The sequence below is a fragment of the Pavona decussata genome, unplaced genomic scaffold, assembly GCF_977016875.1.
Source record: "Pavona decussata unplaced genomic scaffold, jaPavDecu1.1 SCAFFOLD_84, whole genome shotgun sequence".
Lineage (NCBI taxonomy): Eukaryota > Metazoa > Cnidaria > Anthozoa > Scleractinia > Agariciidae > Pavona > Pavona decussata.
In genome coordinates this window covers 286406-301010 of record NW_028145502.1, presented here as the reverse complement: position 1 = coordinate 301010, position 14605 = coordinate 286406, and the positions used below count along the sequence as shown (strand labels likewise).

Below are 14605 nucleotides of genomic sequence, written 5' to 3'. Positions count from 1 at the left end.
TAATAAAGGGCAATGGTTATGAAGCCTGACAAATTTCTTTGTTAAATGTTTTTGTTATTGGTCTTGACAGTGCACAGACGACAATAGATTTTGAAATATGTTGGAGCAACTGACCAATAGAAACGTTCGTGTTAAGATATTCAACTGTAGTGTGAACATTCAAACAAATGATTGTGCACTGTCCTGGCCCTTCCAACATTAATTTGCAGCACCATTGTTTTCATGGCAAAGTTTCATAACCAGTCCCTCAATTAACTATGAACAAATTAAACGTTCAGAGTTTAGACAAAACAATCGAACGAGAACATCGAGCATCGAGTAACCATTGTGAGCTGTGAATCATGGGATAGATATCCCTGTTTTGGTGCCAGTCCTTCTCCGACCTGTCACACAAAAACGTGTCTTTGGAATCTGTCACCACAGCGCCGGACTATTTTGTCTAGATTATAACTCTGATCTCTCAGATGTTCGGCGAGCCCTAGTTTTTTTTTCAATGGATCATTTCCTTTACCCATTATAAAATGAAAAAAAATCTATGGGACGGAAGTTTGATTACTTTCTATTTTTCTGCCCGCCCGCCATCGAATTGCACCCTTTTTTGGCTGTATGACGATCGTGAATGTCTTCTTTAAGGCAGGCGTACACCTGAAAGCCGTTTTCACGCCGCTTAAAATCGGTTAAAGGAAAATAGCTCGTTCGCGTTTCAAGCAATACAAAAACCGTAAGCGTAAAACACAAATCAATGTTTTGGGGTGTTATGTAATTTTTTTCGTGATTTTTAGGTATATTTGGGAGGAGATAGTTTTTCTCAAAAGAATGGTAAAATTTGGAGAAATAAGAAATAGTTAAGATTTGATGTAGTTTAAAAATTAGAATTTGAAGTTAAAAATTGATATATGGACACCCAAACAGTCCCCTGCCAACCTGGTGTGCTCTTGGGCTGGGGCCAACTGTCTGTTGGTGTTCCAAAAATAATTTTCTTTCTTTTATCCCTTCTTTAATCCTCTTAAAATTCCATTCAAATTCACGTTTACCCCCAACTTAAGGTCTAAATTTAATTAAAAGAATGACACCAGTTGAAATAATGTGCGAAACATGCCCCCTTTGATAAAATTTTACTAAAATAGTTTGTCACCTGTTATTCATCTTTAATATTTTAAACTTAAACTATGGAGAACATTTTGAGTTACGAAGGCGCAACTTTTCTAGTCTGAAATGTCAGCCGTCTCCTCCCCCTAACCCACAGGGGGCGCCTCCTGTGGGTTAGGGGGAGGAGACGGCTGACATTTCAGACTACAACTTTTCGAAATCAGGGTATTTTCCCGCACTATATTTCTGAAACGAAATCGGTGACCCCCATTTTTTTTATGTTTTTAAATTTTTTTTTGCATTTCTGGCATCATTATCTTATTAGCTGACCATCGCTAAAATTTGACAAAAAATCTATGGGGTAGAAGAATTTCACGCGAACGTCCTTAAAAAATTGGCCAAGTATCTAAATGAAAAGGAGGACTTCGATTGTTCTATAATACTCTCGATGTCACTGACAACTTGAGGCACTATGATCATCGTGTTTTTTAGCTTATAAAGGGGAATCGTCTTGTCCATTGTTCGTGTCGATTGCGGTATTCTCCCTAGATCGCTTTTCAATTGCTATCGACAATAGAAAAATGATGACACTTAGGAGATTAATAATCAGTATTGCTAGAAAGAGATTTCTCTCAATTTGATCAACAAGAAACAGCACTAGCAAGACTGGCAGGTCAATTAAGACTCGATAGCTTAAAGAGATGGGCACAAGGCAGCGGTTAACATTGTTAGCGCAGAGTACGTGATATAAGCCGTGTATTGGAGTAGGTAAATGAATGTGGACAAATATCTACTGGCAAATCCCTCAAATTGATCGAGGTTGAATATTATTTGAGCAAAATCTGGCCTCACCACGAAGACGTACCAAAAGATCACTTGAATTACACCAAGAATGAAAGCCACCAAGATCGAGCCTCCCGATTTAAGTCCACGGCAGTCTCGTACAAATGAGAGTAATTCTTTGAAAAAGGCGCGAGACGAAGGCTCTTCCGTCTCACAGTACCAAATCACTAGGGTGCTCAAAGAGAGGGACGAATCGAGAGCCATGAAAATCAGTGCAAATGCTAGAGGTAACATATCTCTAAAGATCAGCATCAGACCCTTGGCCGGTACCCAGAGCAGACGGCTAAAGGTTGAGGCTGATATGGTACCCATCCGGTATATTTTATGATCGCAACGAGCCAATACGACGAATATCAAACCAACATCAACAATTCCGAGTCCCACTAATCGTATGAATCCTTCGGAGTGTCCTCGGTAGTCCAGTTGCAGTATGATGTTATATAACTGTGGGGCGGCTAGAAAGGAGAAGCCACCGATACAGTAAGCAACCAGGGAAGACCACTGAATGAACTTCTCTGTCCTCGTCATCGGCTCTCGTCGAGGAATTGAGAACATGAGCTTGAACCAGTGATGCAACATCGCCAAACATGTGTTTGATTTGAGCTTGATTCGCAACTGTAATGGAAAAAATATTGTAATTAAGCTGATGACCTGGAGGTAGGGAACAGCTGAAGTCACCCCATTCTGCAAGACAATATTGCTTTTTCCATTAAAAATGTGTGAAATGATGAATGTGGTCAAATCACATAAATACAAGGTCTTGAAAAGGACTGTTTCAATTGGTCGTCGGACTGAGAAACAAGGAATAAAGTGTTCTCTGGAACTACAGTGTGTGTCGGTGTGAGGAAACACCAAAATCTGTCCCGTAACGATAAGAGTGAAATTGTCGGAGGAGATCGAGATCTGCTGTGTCTTGGTCAAAACTGCACAAAATATCTGACAAGCAGCCTTTGCTCAACTTTGAAATAGCTCTTCAGTAGGGCCCTGAGACGAAAATATCAGGTGATTTCAATTCTAGATTGACCAGTACGTTTCAGCGCTTTTCGTAGTACTAAAGAGAAGAAATCCCGGAAGAAATTTTAAAAATTGGCCATTTATCTTAGGGTTTTTTTTTTCAGTTGCAATTTAATTCCATCCTGGTCATCTGTAACCAAACATGAAATGTAATAATGTTCATTATCCCTTGTATTAGTAGGGTTATTGTTAAGAAAAACGGACCATTATTGTAACTCTTCCTCGATCAATTTATATGTTTAAAAACGTGACGAGGGTCCGAGAGAGAGCTGGGCTGAGTTTTCCATGTCACGCGCCAAGTGGTCACACAACACCGTCGTCATGTTGATTACTTTGTTCGCTGAAGTACGCTGAACTTTTATACAGTTTTAGTTTGCTTGTTTTTGGTTTTCGGATTTCCCTAATGTAAAGTCCTCTCCAAATTCAACCATCACGGTGGCTTTTGGGGATTTTGAGAGTTATAATCGGGGACAAATTTGCGTAATGGTTAAGTTCAGGTGATAAACAAAGAATCAAGATGGCGGTTACATGGACATGTCTCTGGCATGTTTGTATTTTTCAAGGAATGCTTGTTTTTGTCACCTTTGCTGTTAAAAATGGTAAGTAGGTATCAGTAAGCTATATCTTTTAGAAAGTTACCTTATTTCCATCATAATCTGTTCGTGTTTGTAATGTTTTGAAGTCCTTTGATACAGACCAAACTCAAACTGTTTAACCGATTTAGCGCAGTTCATCAGCATTTTTTTTTATCTCGATATGTTTGCTGCTGTGTGTTGACCTCTTGAGGAATATCTGTGTGTATCGATCGTGATCAAGAGATATTAGTTCGAGACTAATCAAAAACCTGGGAGAGATTTCCGCATAGTCCCATACTGCCATACATTAATATTGTTGTTTTACATACATCACTTTACATCACTGTCATACTAACCCTCTTACACGAAGAACGAGCATGAATAGCGTTTGAGTCGCAAAATATGTATAATTGATGTACGTATGAGGCTGTGCGGAAATCTTGCCAAAATTGGATCTGAAAAATTGTAAAGCAACACGTAACATAATTTCTTCCAATCGTCAGGAATCAGGAAACTTAGGTTAAATGTTAACCAATACTTTCTGTTATGAATATATGAAACATATAAACCAAGGCTTTCTGCGAAGCACGATGAAATTAAATAGGTTTTGTTCACTGTTGTTCTAATGTAGATGTGGTGATGGGTTTTAGGGCTCTATATTGGGGCGACAAACTGCAATGTGAACAAGATACAAGAACAATATTTTAAGCTCAAGTTTTGATGGCTAGAATCTCATTACAATTATACTTCAATTTATTTCAAGTTTTCCATTGTTCTGTGCACTAAAATTGATTTCTGAGATATGTAATGTACATGGTCGGTGTACTGTGGGTGAAATGTACTGAGCAGCACTTTCTCATGGTGCTGTTTATTTTAATGCGACAAATGGTTCTAACTTTTTTGTGGATGAAATTCTAAAGTGTGGCCATTCAAATCAAAACCTCTCTTTCCAAAAGCCAGGAATGCTACGGGATCCTTACCTCGATTCTTAGTAAATTATTACCTTGTTCTTGCCGGTGTTTGTCCTGTTTGGGCTTCACTCAGCGAAGCAAGAGGACCAATGTATGCTAAAATAAAACTTACAGGTGTACCATCTTACTGACCACAGTGGCTAGCGGCATGTTGTTCAAGGTCAGCTGGTGCTGTTTAATCATTTACAAAGTGGTTCTAACTTTTGAGTCTGTGGATAAAATCCTAAAGTGTGATTCAAAAGTTAGAAGCCAACCTTGTACAGCATAATAAACAACACCACAGGAAAGTACTGCTTAGTAGCTTTCATTCAGTTGAATGGTCACACGTAAGGATTTTACAATCAAAAGCTAGAAACACCTCATACAGCATAATAAACAGGACCACTTGGAAGTATAGCTCTTACTGTATTTTCTATGTGAATTGTGATACTTAAGGATTTAATTTAATCACCAAACTCGAAAGACGGTGTAGCTAACATTTACCGCTGTAAAATGCATCAACGGAAAGTTCTGCTCTGTAGCTTTCATTTGAATGGTCACTTTATTGTTTCACAGGCCCAAGAAAACGTAGAATTGTTGTCCTCTAGAAGCGGAATGGTCAGGAGATCTAAATTTTCTAAAATAGTGTTTGATTAGAATCGAAGTTTCTAAGCTAACCTTTCTGTGACTTAATCTCAACTTCTTTCTTGAGGAGAATGTAAAATAGATATTTTGTAATCCTTTTTGCTTTCTTACGTCAACCTCAAATCACTTCATCCGTGATGAATATTTTGTAATGTAAAATAATCTTCCAACTGGAAACAGGAAAAATGTCCGGTTTCCAAGTAAATATTTGGTAGGCAAAATTCGAAAAAACTTGAACATAATTTTTTTTTTAGCTGAAATACTTTATTGTTTTTCGTGCCAAAACAAATTGTTCTAGAAATGCCCCCAAAAAGGCGATATCGATCCACCTTGAGCTCTGAAGCAAAGAAACGCATTAAGGGCCTCCGGTGAAAAATATCTTACCTAACTTGGTCATTAGAATGGATAACAGCCTTTTGATAAAACTAAGGCGATAAAATACAGTTTGCGTGTATTTCGAGCTATCGTTTGCTCCTTCTAATTGTTTTAATGGCATGTGAAATCAACCGAAGGTGATCGTTGAGCAGAATAATTTGCATCTTATTGTTTTTTTTATTAATGTCTTTACTGCCTGATAATTGTCATTTATTTTTCACACAGGACTAAATATCAAACAGACCCTATTCTGACTCTCTGGCTGAACAACAACTAGAAAATTAAAACGTTAAGTTTTTTAAAATGACCCTAAAGCTTTCTTCAGTCGGTTCGGTAAATCCTGGAAAGCCGGTTTGTGTGTTTTGGGTTCGAAGGACTAGAAGTTTTACGTGGTAGAAACTGTAAGAGGTTTGTAGAGACAAATGACTCTGGACTCTCAACGCTAATGATAATAATGATCAGCATCAAATTTCTCCTTACAACGTCATTAGTTGATCAAACATTCAGGTCTTGAGAATAAAGGAAGGGATCAGCAAAGGTAAATATGTCTGGATGTTTACACAGATACGGCACAACGTAGCCCTTAGCCGGATAGGTTTCCTGCCGCACAAAATTAGTAGGCGTGCCGATCCGGTTACCTGATCACACTGCTAATTAGGCGAATACGAAAGTTTTCCGTTACCAAGTTCTCTACCTTCGAAATCGGAGCGGTGCTTCAGCGCTCCAGTAGAAAAATTGCGCCATTGTTATAGTATCATGTGTGAACAAAAGGATAATCTGGTATCGTGCCACCACAAAAGCTAGCTGGTGTAGTGTGAACATAGCCTAAGCTATTGATCGTGGACTTGACTTTGTTTTGTTTTTCAGACGGCCCAACACTTGACATGCACCTCACACGACGAGAAGTCACAACTTCGTTCGGTCAGCCAGCAAATCTCGGTTGCTACGCGACTCACTCCAATTCCTCGTCCCTTATCTATTCCTGGACAAAGGACAATGTGACCGTCACGCAATCATCAAACATAAAAGTCTATAACAACACGCTTGTAGTAACTCCAGAGAAACAATCAGACTTTGGAACGTATGAATGTCACGTTAGCAACGGCAGGACTAGTACAAAATACAGTATTTCTTTGCGTCCAGGATGTAATAATACTGGTAAGGAGAAAGACATTAGAACTACAATATACAACTAGAGTCAATAACAGTCCAAATCTTTACTCTCTTTTGGCCTGATTCTCTTGTGTCCTTTCCTTGCCTCTCGTGTGCCTTCGGTGATTCTCACAAATTCTCACATGCCAAAGCATTTTTGTAACATAGGCGTTGGTCGCACGCGTGTGACTAATCACAGAGCATCATTCGTGTCAAACGCTTTTAAGAGTTTGTTCGTTTTTGTGTTTGTGTTTTTTTCAGAAGCGCAAACTTATCCTGGAGTTGTTACTGGATGTGTAAATCTATCAGTGCTGATGCCTGTCCTGGCTGTCATGATGGTATCGCTTCTTTTAAACATTCATTTCTTAGTTCAGTGGAGACGGAGACGTCAATGGCTTCTCCCTGAAGAAGACATTTTGCAGTTACACATGGCCCAGGAACCCTTAGAAGCGAATCATGCAGAGCAAGTGGAAGAAGAAATTGAAGAAAAGGAAAATAAAACGTGCTGCGGTGGATTCAGGAAACGACGAAAACAAAAAGAGGAAATTGATCAGCATATCGTGGAACATGAAAAACATCACATAGGCGAGAAAATTGAAATGCGGGAAAACTTAGACGTTGCACGCACACAAGACAGTTCACAAGCACAAGATAGTCCACGCACCCTAGACACCCCACGATCATCAGACACCACGAGCGACAAAGAGATACCACGTTTGGAAGACATCCTTCGTGTGCCAGAAATCAGTCCGATCGCGAAAGACAAGTCATACGCAGACAGTCCACGCACAATGGAAAGTCCGCGCGGGTTAGACAGTTCGCTTGCATTAGACAGTCCGCGCTCGTTAGACAGCCCGCGAGTACAAGAGATTCCACGTTTGGAAGACATTCTCCGCGTTCAGGAAGACAGCCCGGATGTGAAGGACATCCCAGGTGTGTTAGAAAGCCCGCGCACGCAAGCGATCCCACGCTTGGAAGAAATCCTTCGCGAAGCAGAAAAAGATGATCACCAAGGAGAAACGCCTGCTTCTTCCGATGTAAACCACAAGTCAGCTGTAGCGCAGGCTCCAAGAATAGCAGATTTCTTCTTACCTGGTGACGAAAGTGACGGTGAAGCCGTGAGCCAGGGATCCGAAGAACCGCTGGTTAGTCATTATATGGAGAAAATGGACTTTGAACATGGAAATGAGGAGGATGAACCTGACGAAGAGCCTCAGGTTAGTCATTATATGGAGAAAATGGACTTTGAACAAGGAAACGAGGACAATGAACCTGATGAAGAGCCTCAAGTTAGTCATTATATGGAGAAAATGTCTTTTGAAGAAGAAAATGATAAAGAAGAACCGGTTTTAAAATGATAAAAATAGGACTGTGGTTTTAGTCCAATATCAGATGACGTCCTGCTTATTTTTAGGCGCTGAAACAACGACTTTCGTTTGACCTGAAAATTATTACGCGCGAACAAAACCCAAACGAGCTGGAGTTAGTAATTTGATTGGCTAAACGGGCGTGGATTTCGATTGATTCAATTCCTAGAACTTTCTAGAGATCAATCGATTCTCTTTGACGTCACTCAGTTTCCAGCAATCTGGTTGGTTAGTCGAACAATGTTAGTTCTATATTAGGTTGTTCTTTATTGGGAAAAGGAACAAGGTTTTGAACGTGCGAACGAGAGTGTTTTGATTTTTGTTTATCTAGTGGCTGTTGAAAACCATATGCCAAGGACAAAGTTGAAACGAAAATCGTTTTGTAGGTGACGTTTTGTAAAGGCAGATGGTTGAGGAGATGGGTTGGAGGCGGGGTTCTCCGAGGTATGCGCGAGAAACTGCGTTAAGATTACGTCGCGAAATGAATGTGGATGATGTGATATTGAAGCACCTGCGCGTATACAACTAATGATTTTTCTCTAAATACAATGCTAGCAGTACATAGTTATCTTTGGTTTCCAATCACAAACTAGATCTTACGGCAAAGTTGACACAGGTCAGGTCAAAATGAAACATTTTAGGTAGTCTCGAGTTTATATTCGAAGTCTGAAAGGCCGTTTTTGCTTATTTCTCAAGCATATGTGTTTTATATAAAATATAGTTCAACAGGGAATCTCAAAATGCCCTTTTCTTAGACTTTTGGCAGGTTCTTGTAAGATTTTTAATTAGAAATGTTGACCTTTGCTACCGAGAGTTCCAGCTTTTGCTCTAGTAAGGCAAAGATTGATAAACATTAAAATTAACATTTTTTACACATCAATAGAGTCAAGTTCTTCCAATTTTAAGAGTCGTTAGCATTACAGTATTGTAGAAAAAGAGTTGTTATCAAGTTGGAATTCAAATCGAAAAAAACAACTTTCAACGAAATATTATGCGAAATGGCATAACAAAGAAAATACTTAAATTTCCTAATTTTTTAGCTGTTTCCATTACATGTAGTTACATTCATAAACATTTTTGACGTTTGTAATTATTGCATACTTTTAAATAGACATCAGCCGAAATAAACTAAACATACGCAAGTTGTGTTATTATTTCGAGTAGTATTGTTTTGTTTTTTGTGCGAGTCATGATTTTTTGCTGCCGTCAACAAAAATTACATTCTCCAGTGCCTTGATATTTGCACGATACAAACGTACAAGAAATACAAAAAAAAGTTAACTACGGAGAATTTGCAGCTGGCCCCAGAGCCCAAAGCGTTTTGTCAGGGGAGTGTGGGCTAAAATATCAGAATGACATCAGAATGTGATGTCATATATTCGCACCATATATGGAGTCATTCTCGTCACCAGAGCCTTCTGTCCCTCTTAGCCACTGGGGGCCTTAGTGCTAGGTCCTCGTTCCGAGGCCCCCGCAGAGTTTTCTGTGACCAACTTAACTGTCCCAAGAGAATACATTTTATTTCTTGACTGTCGTAACAATAAGGGATTTTTGTGGAGATAGATATTGAGGTTCTATCAGACTTTTCTAAATTTTCAATTTTTCCAGTTCACATGTTGACTTGCTAGCATTTCTCTTAAAATTGTGTGGCGTTGTTGTTTTGAGCTTCCTGGTTTGGCAGCTGTGACCCGTACTCGTTGACAGGCGAGTGTGACGCGTGCTCATTAATAGCTGAGCGTGACACGTGCCCATTGACAGGTGGTTGTGACGAATGTTTGTTGACATGCATTTCAATGGATTCTTCGATGACAGAAGTACTTGCTTCGCTTTGGCGACTGCTGGTCTCCTCACTTTGTTTCATCCTTCTTGCTATCATTTGATCTTTTGAGGTCGGCCTTCCACGTATTACAAGATGAACAAACAGAAGGAGTGACATCACTGCTACAGCCAATACAGGCATCAAAACTGAAATGTTCACGCATCCAGTCGTACGCTTACTTTGGGAATTTCCCCCATCATTCTCTGTAACAAAAGGAAATTTAAAAAAGTTTAGAGCGTCTTTCAACTGGGTGGTAAATTAAACCTAAGGTGTTGAACTGGACAATTAGATCTAACAAACACTCGACCTCAAATATCTGTAATTGGCGTAAACCACCGGAAAATGTATTGCGAGAAAAACAGTTGGTTCAAGTATTATATGACAAGTTTTCTTACTAAAAGGAGAAAGTGTAATAACATCACTGTCACTTTTTGACACAGTAATTGGTTTGATCACTATCTCCGGTTGGAAGTAATGGACGAGTCAAATAAAGTATTTGTAGAAATTCAGCGTTAGGATACAAGACAGATCCCACTTGCGTTCATCCTGGCGGTGGGAGATCTGGATACAAGAAGCAAAACACTAGACTTGTTCCCGTTAATTGAGCCTACACTCTAAACGTGGAAAGATCGGATTAGATTTGAACGCCTCAAAGAGCGTTGCAATAATGGTACAAATCCATCCAGTGCATCTGTACTTACCTGTTTTATTAAGGCCTTTCGACAGCAAGATAGTGCATCGAGTACTTGACACTCCGTTGGTGATGTTACATTCATATGTTCCAAAATCTTTATCCTCCTCTGGCGTGACTACAAGTAGGTAGCCAAAAGCTCTTACGTTTGACGATTGCGTGACTGTTTGATTGTCTTTTGTCCAGAAATAAGTCAAAGGCGAGTTTGTATTGGTTGCATAGCAACCGAGATTTGCCTTCTGTCCAAGAAAAGTTATGATTTCCTTCCGTGTAAGATTGAAATCAAGTTCTAATGCCTCTGCAAAAAATAAAAGAAATTATGAGTTACATCAGTGGAAATTTGGCAAGAAGCAAAATAGCTTATCTTTTAATTTATCATTTGCCTGTTACAATTTCCCTATAATATCTAGTGAATAAAGAAAGAAAACACTGCTATTTCACAACAAGGAACCATGGGCAACGAAAAAGGAACGTGAGTTTTTCAACAGAGAACAAAAGATTACACTGGGACGGGAACAAGCCAGATTATGAAGGATATCATTTTGCTCGTAGGGAAAGTGGTTTTCAATTAAACACGTTGGTTTACTTGTTAATTATCATCATCGTCATAGTCTTTGTTGTTTCCAAACCCAGTAAAGCAGGTTTTCCTCCAGCCTCAAACACCGTTTGCTTGAATGTCTTTTACAAATTGTTGCTAATACTAACTATTTTTAAAAAATGCCTAAGCCAGGAGGTGATAAGATTAGGGTTTTTTTGTATTTCATAATGCTGATAAATGTAGACAGCTTATGAAATAGCAACTCTAAAAGACGAGGTACTTCATGTAAAGTTGACTCAAGTAATCGCTCTTTTAAGCGCTGATAAGCTGCTGCCGTCTCAACATTCCTCCTGGAAACCTTCAATATAAGCTATTTGACTACCTCTTATAAATGTAACGTTTGGAGACTAATTTCACTTGGATGCAATATAACCCGATATTTCATCGTCATTCTTGTTTCTGAATTCGACCACACTAGATCAGGATTAAGTACGATCCTTGTTGAGTTTAACATGAGGTAGACATATCTCTGAAGCGTGCAATATTTTACAGACATACGTACACCATTAATTATGGGTAATTAACTTTACGGATAGTTACTGATTCTCTTTTACGTTTCTCGACCTTACAATGCTATATTGTGTATTTTATTCTGCGGCTTATACAAGGGAAAAAAGGACAACACAATTAGAATATTTAAGATGCTAACTCAAGCACAATGTACAGAATTTTCTTCTAGTTGTATGGTAAACGTAGCCCTGAAAGAACTGGTGTCTTTGTAAGTTTTATGGGTGGAGTAAGACTAAGACAGATTATGGAGGGAGAACTTTAAAATATGAAATTTACGCTCTTTGTTACGTGTAAGAGGCATTAAGAGTGACGTAGTTGCTCTAAGTCTTTCATGTGCACAGTGGGACACATGGTTAGGTAAAAACGGGGTCCGTTTATTACCTAAAGTCAACAATAAACAAGTTCAGACTATTTTATATTGTCAGAAAAGAACATTGCAATTTAATCACATTTACACGGAAAATTAACAGAGAATTAAACGAAAACATTCACTAACAATCAATCAATACAACGTTAAAAAGTGGTATTGATTGCCAGTTCCAAGAGGTAGGGATAAATGAAAGTAATTTTGTTTTTCATTTTATACTGAATAGATTTTAGTAGATAGTAAAGGACAGTCTTCCCGTACTGTTTTAAACCTGTAGTGTTTGTCTTGCATAGCCTAGAGATTGTCATTGAGGTAAGTGTTCACGCTATCTTGTCAACACTGACGGCTGTTTAATACTTTAAGAAGAAGTTTTGTTAACTATATTTAACTTTCAATTTGTTGAACCAACATACCACCTTTATATATGACCTTTGAATATTTTTGTTTTCGTACAGCAACTCCACTTTAAAACTGAACTATTGCATACTTCAAAAAGAAAGGAATTCAAGAGAAGCGGAGGTAAAATAATGGTGTTCCTAGCATGATCAATGACAATGATGACGACAGACTCCTAAACAATTTCGATTGTATGCAGGATCAGTGTATGAGTAGCTCACCACGAGTTTCCCTGTTTTTCAGTGGTTAGAACATTCGACCGACATTCGCGAAAGGTCATGGTATTTGACTTGGCCGTCGGAGACTCAACATTTTCTTAACCGATTCGAACTGAAAAACTGAAACCAAGTTTTACAACGTGTATCTTGCTCTTTATACCTAACTGACGTTGTTGAAAGGCAAGAGAAATTGCCTGTAGTTACCTTGTGGCAAGGACATGCACTGACACGCGGTGAAAGCTGGTTGCTAACTTAACTTAAACGGCCTTTTAACGAAATATGATGCATTGATTTGCTACCAACATAGGTTTACTATATTGTAGATAAACAATATCCAAATGTACCTTAAAATTAATTCAACAGTTCAGTTCACAACTGAATCCGTCGCTATAAGTAAACCCTTTTTTCCTTAATTTATAATTCGGACACCGCTCCTTAAGGATAAGACGGTTTACTTGGCCGGTAGAGACTCGTTAAATATGGGGCATTTTATTTTATTTGATGCTGAAGAGACCATTTGTCGTTGAAACTCTTGCCTTGATCCCAACAAGACAAAAAGTAGCTCAAAACTCTACTTTTACAGAAATTACTGACAACTTCTTATCAAAGACAGCTCCCTTGCATGGTCCCCGAGAAACCATGGCCAGAATCCGCGTAAAATCTACCTCCATGTGGGAGCAGTGTCAAGGAGTGTTGTTAGGGCACCGAACGAAATACGAAGGTCCCGGGTTCCATCTGCTCTGACCGCTAACCGGAGTTGTTTTATAGTGTAGTCCTGAGATCAACCCCTCAGTAACTTTTTTAAATAACCAACTGGTCTGCTTCCATGTTCATTTTCATGAAATATTTGTTTATAATGTTCTAACTTTCACTCTCATTGGTATGTTGTGTGCTTTAAACACTGCCGAGGCATTTGTTATAATAAACGTAATTTGTTTGGTTCTCTCAGTCAATGTATGAAGGAGGTTAGATCTACTAGGTTGATATCTGCTTACCATTCCATACAGCCAAGCTGACAAGGAGAAACATTACTTGGAACGAACACACACAGCTAAAACAGGTCCTCAAGTTTGCCATGATGTCAGTTTTCCTTCTTTGCTTTCTAACTCTAATAAAATAATGAAAAACAAAGTGAGACACATGTACAAATATATTTCTCAATATTTCTTAAGTAGCCATCTTGCTAAATCACCGCTCATGACTCGCCAAAAGACGCAATCATGCTGTATTTACGCTGTGTGGTTGTTAATGGTAATATTAATAATAGAACTAATACGCGTAATTTGCGTAGAAAGCAGATCGATATTATATTACTTCCTTAAATACATATTACTCAAGCCGTTGTGGTCAGTTTTAACGCATCACAATCTTACATGTCAGTAGATAGATTCTTGTAGCGAAACCCCTCAACAGGAGGGAAAAATCATGATTATTAGTTTCAAATTACTTGGACTAACTATAACGTCGCGTTTTTGAAAGCCTACTAGCGTCGGAACAAGGTTTTTTTAATTTGATTATTTTTTAACAGCATTATACTAATTTTTTCTGGTGTACTTGTTAATCAATCAAAATCATAATAAGCATATGCATGCAAATCACAAATCGGTGAATTTAGCCTGTCGCCCGAAGGGGGTGGTCTCTTATATACGCTGTGAAGGTTTGTATGGGGCCAAAGCTTGTGAAATTTTTGAGCCGTTTCTGGGTCAAAAAATATGTTACAGATTACTAGAGTAAGATATGATTTTTTTGTCGTTACTTCTTGGCTAGAAGAGATAAAATCTTATTATCTAGATCAGTAAAATCCTCCCTTCAAAAATTCCGAAGGAGATCCCCCTACCCCCTCTGTAGAGTCAGGAGAAATGGCGACCCCTAGAGGATAGGTTGAGGTAAGCACAACGAGCTTTGGCAAGTGACAGCATGTACGGTATGATTCAAAATGATTTCAAGGTCGAGAGTGTGTCAGTATTGGATAAAGTCATTAGATCAATATCACTTA

The 14605-nt window shown here is 38.7% G+C and overlaps 2 protein-coding genes and 1 pseudogene across 3 annotated transcripts; 1 reads left to right on the top strand and 2 right to left on the bottom strand.

Annotated features, from left to right (window-relative positions):
• Positions 1–1431: 1431 nt before the first annotated feature.
• On the bottom strand, positions 1432–5175 carry LOC146475259 (uncharacterized; annotated as a pseudogene). The gene is made up of 2 exons (XR_014865853.1): positions 5150–5175; positions 1432–2547 (listed from the first exon to the last, which is right to left on the bottom strand). The product of XR_014865853.1 is annotated as an uncharacterized LOC146475259 (transcript).
• LOC146475258 (uncharacterized) lies at positions 3243–9170 on the top strand. The gene is made up of 3 exons (XM_085115625.1): positions 3243–3545; positions 6359–6649; positions 6905–9170. The coding sequence occupies exons 1-3, from the start codon at positions 3464–3466 to the stop codon at positions 7999–8001; spliced, it is 1470 nt and encodes a 489-aa protein (XP_084971751.1). The 5' UTR covers positions 3243–3463; the 3' UTR covers positions 8002–9170.
• Positions 9171–9311: 141 nt separating this feature from the next.
• On the bottom strand, positions 9312–14174 carry LOC146475257 (uncharacterized). Its single transcript, XM_085115626.1, has 3 exons — positions 13605–14174; positions 10531–10818; positions 9312–10032 (listed from the first exon to the last, which is right to left on the bottom strand). The coding sequence occupies exons 1-3, from the start codon at positions 13684–13686 to the stop codon at positions 9647–9649; spliced, it is 756 nt and encodes a 251-aa protein (XP_084971752.1). The 5' UTR covers positions 13687–14174; the 3' UTR covers positions 9312–9646.
• Between the last annotated feature and the right edge of the window lie 431 nt (positions 14175–14605).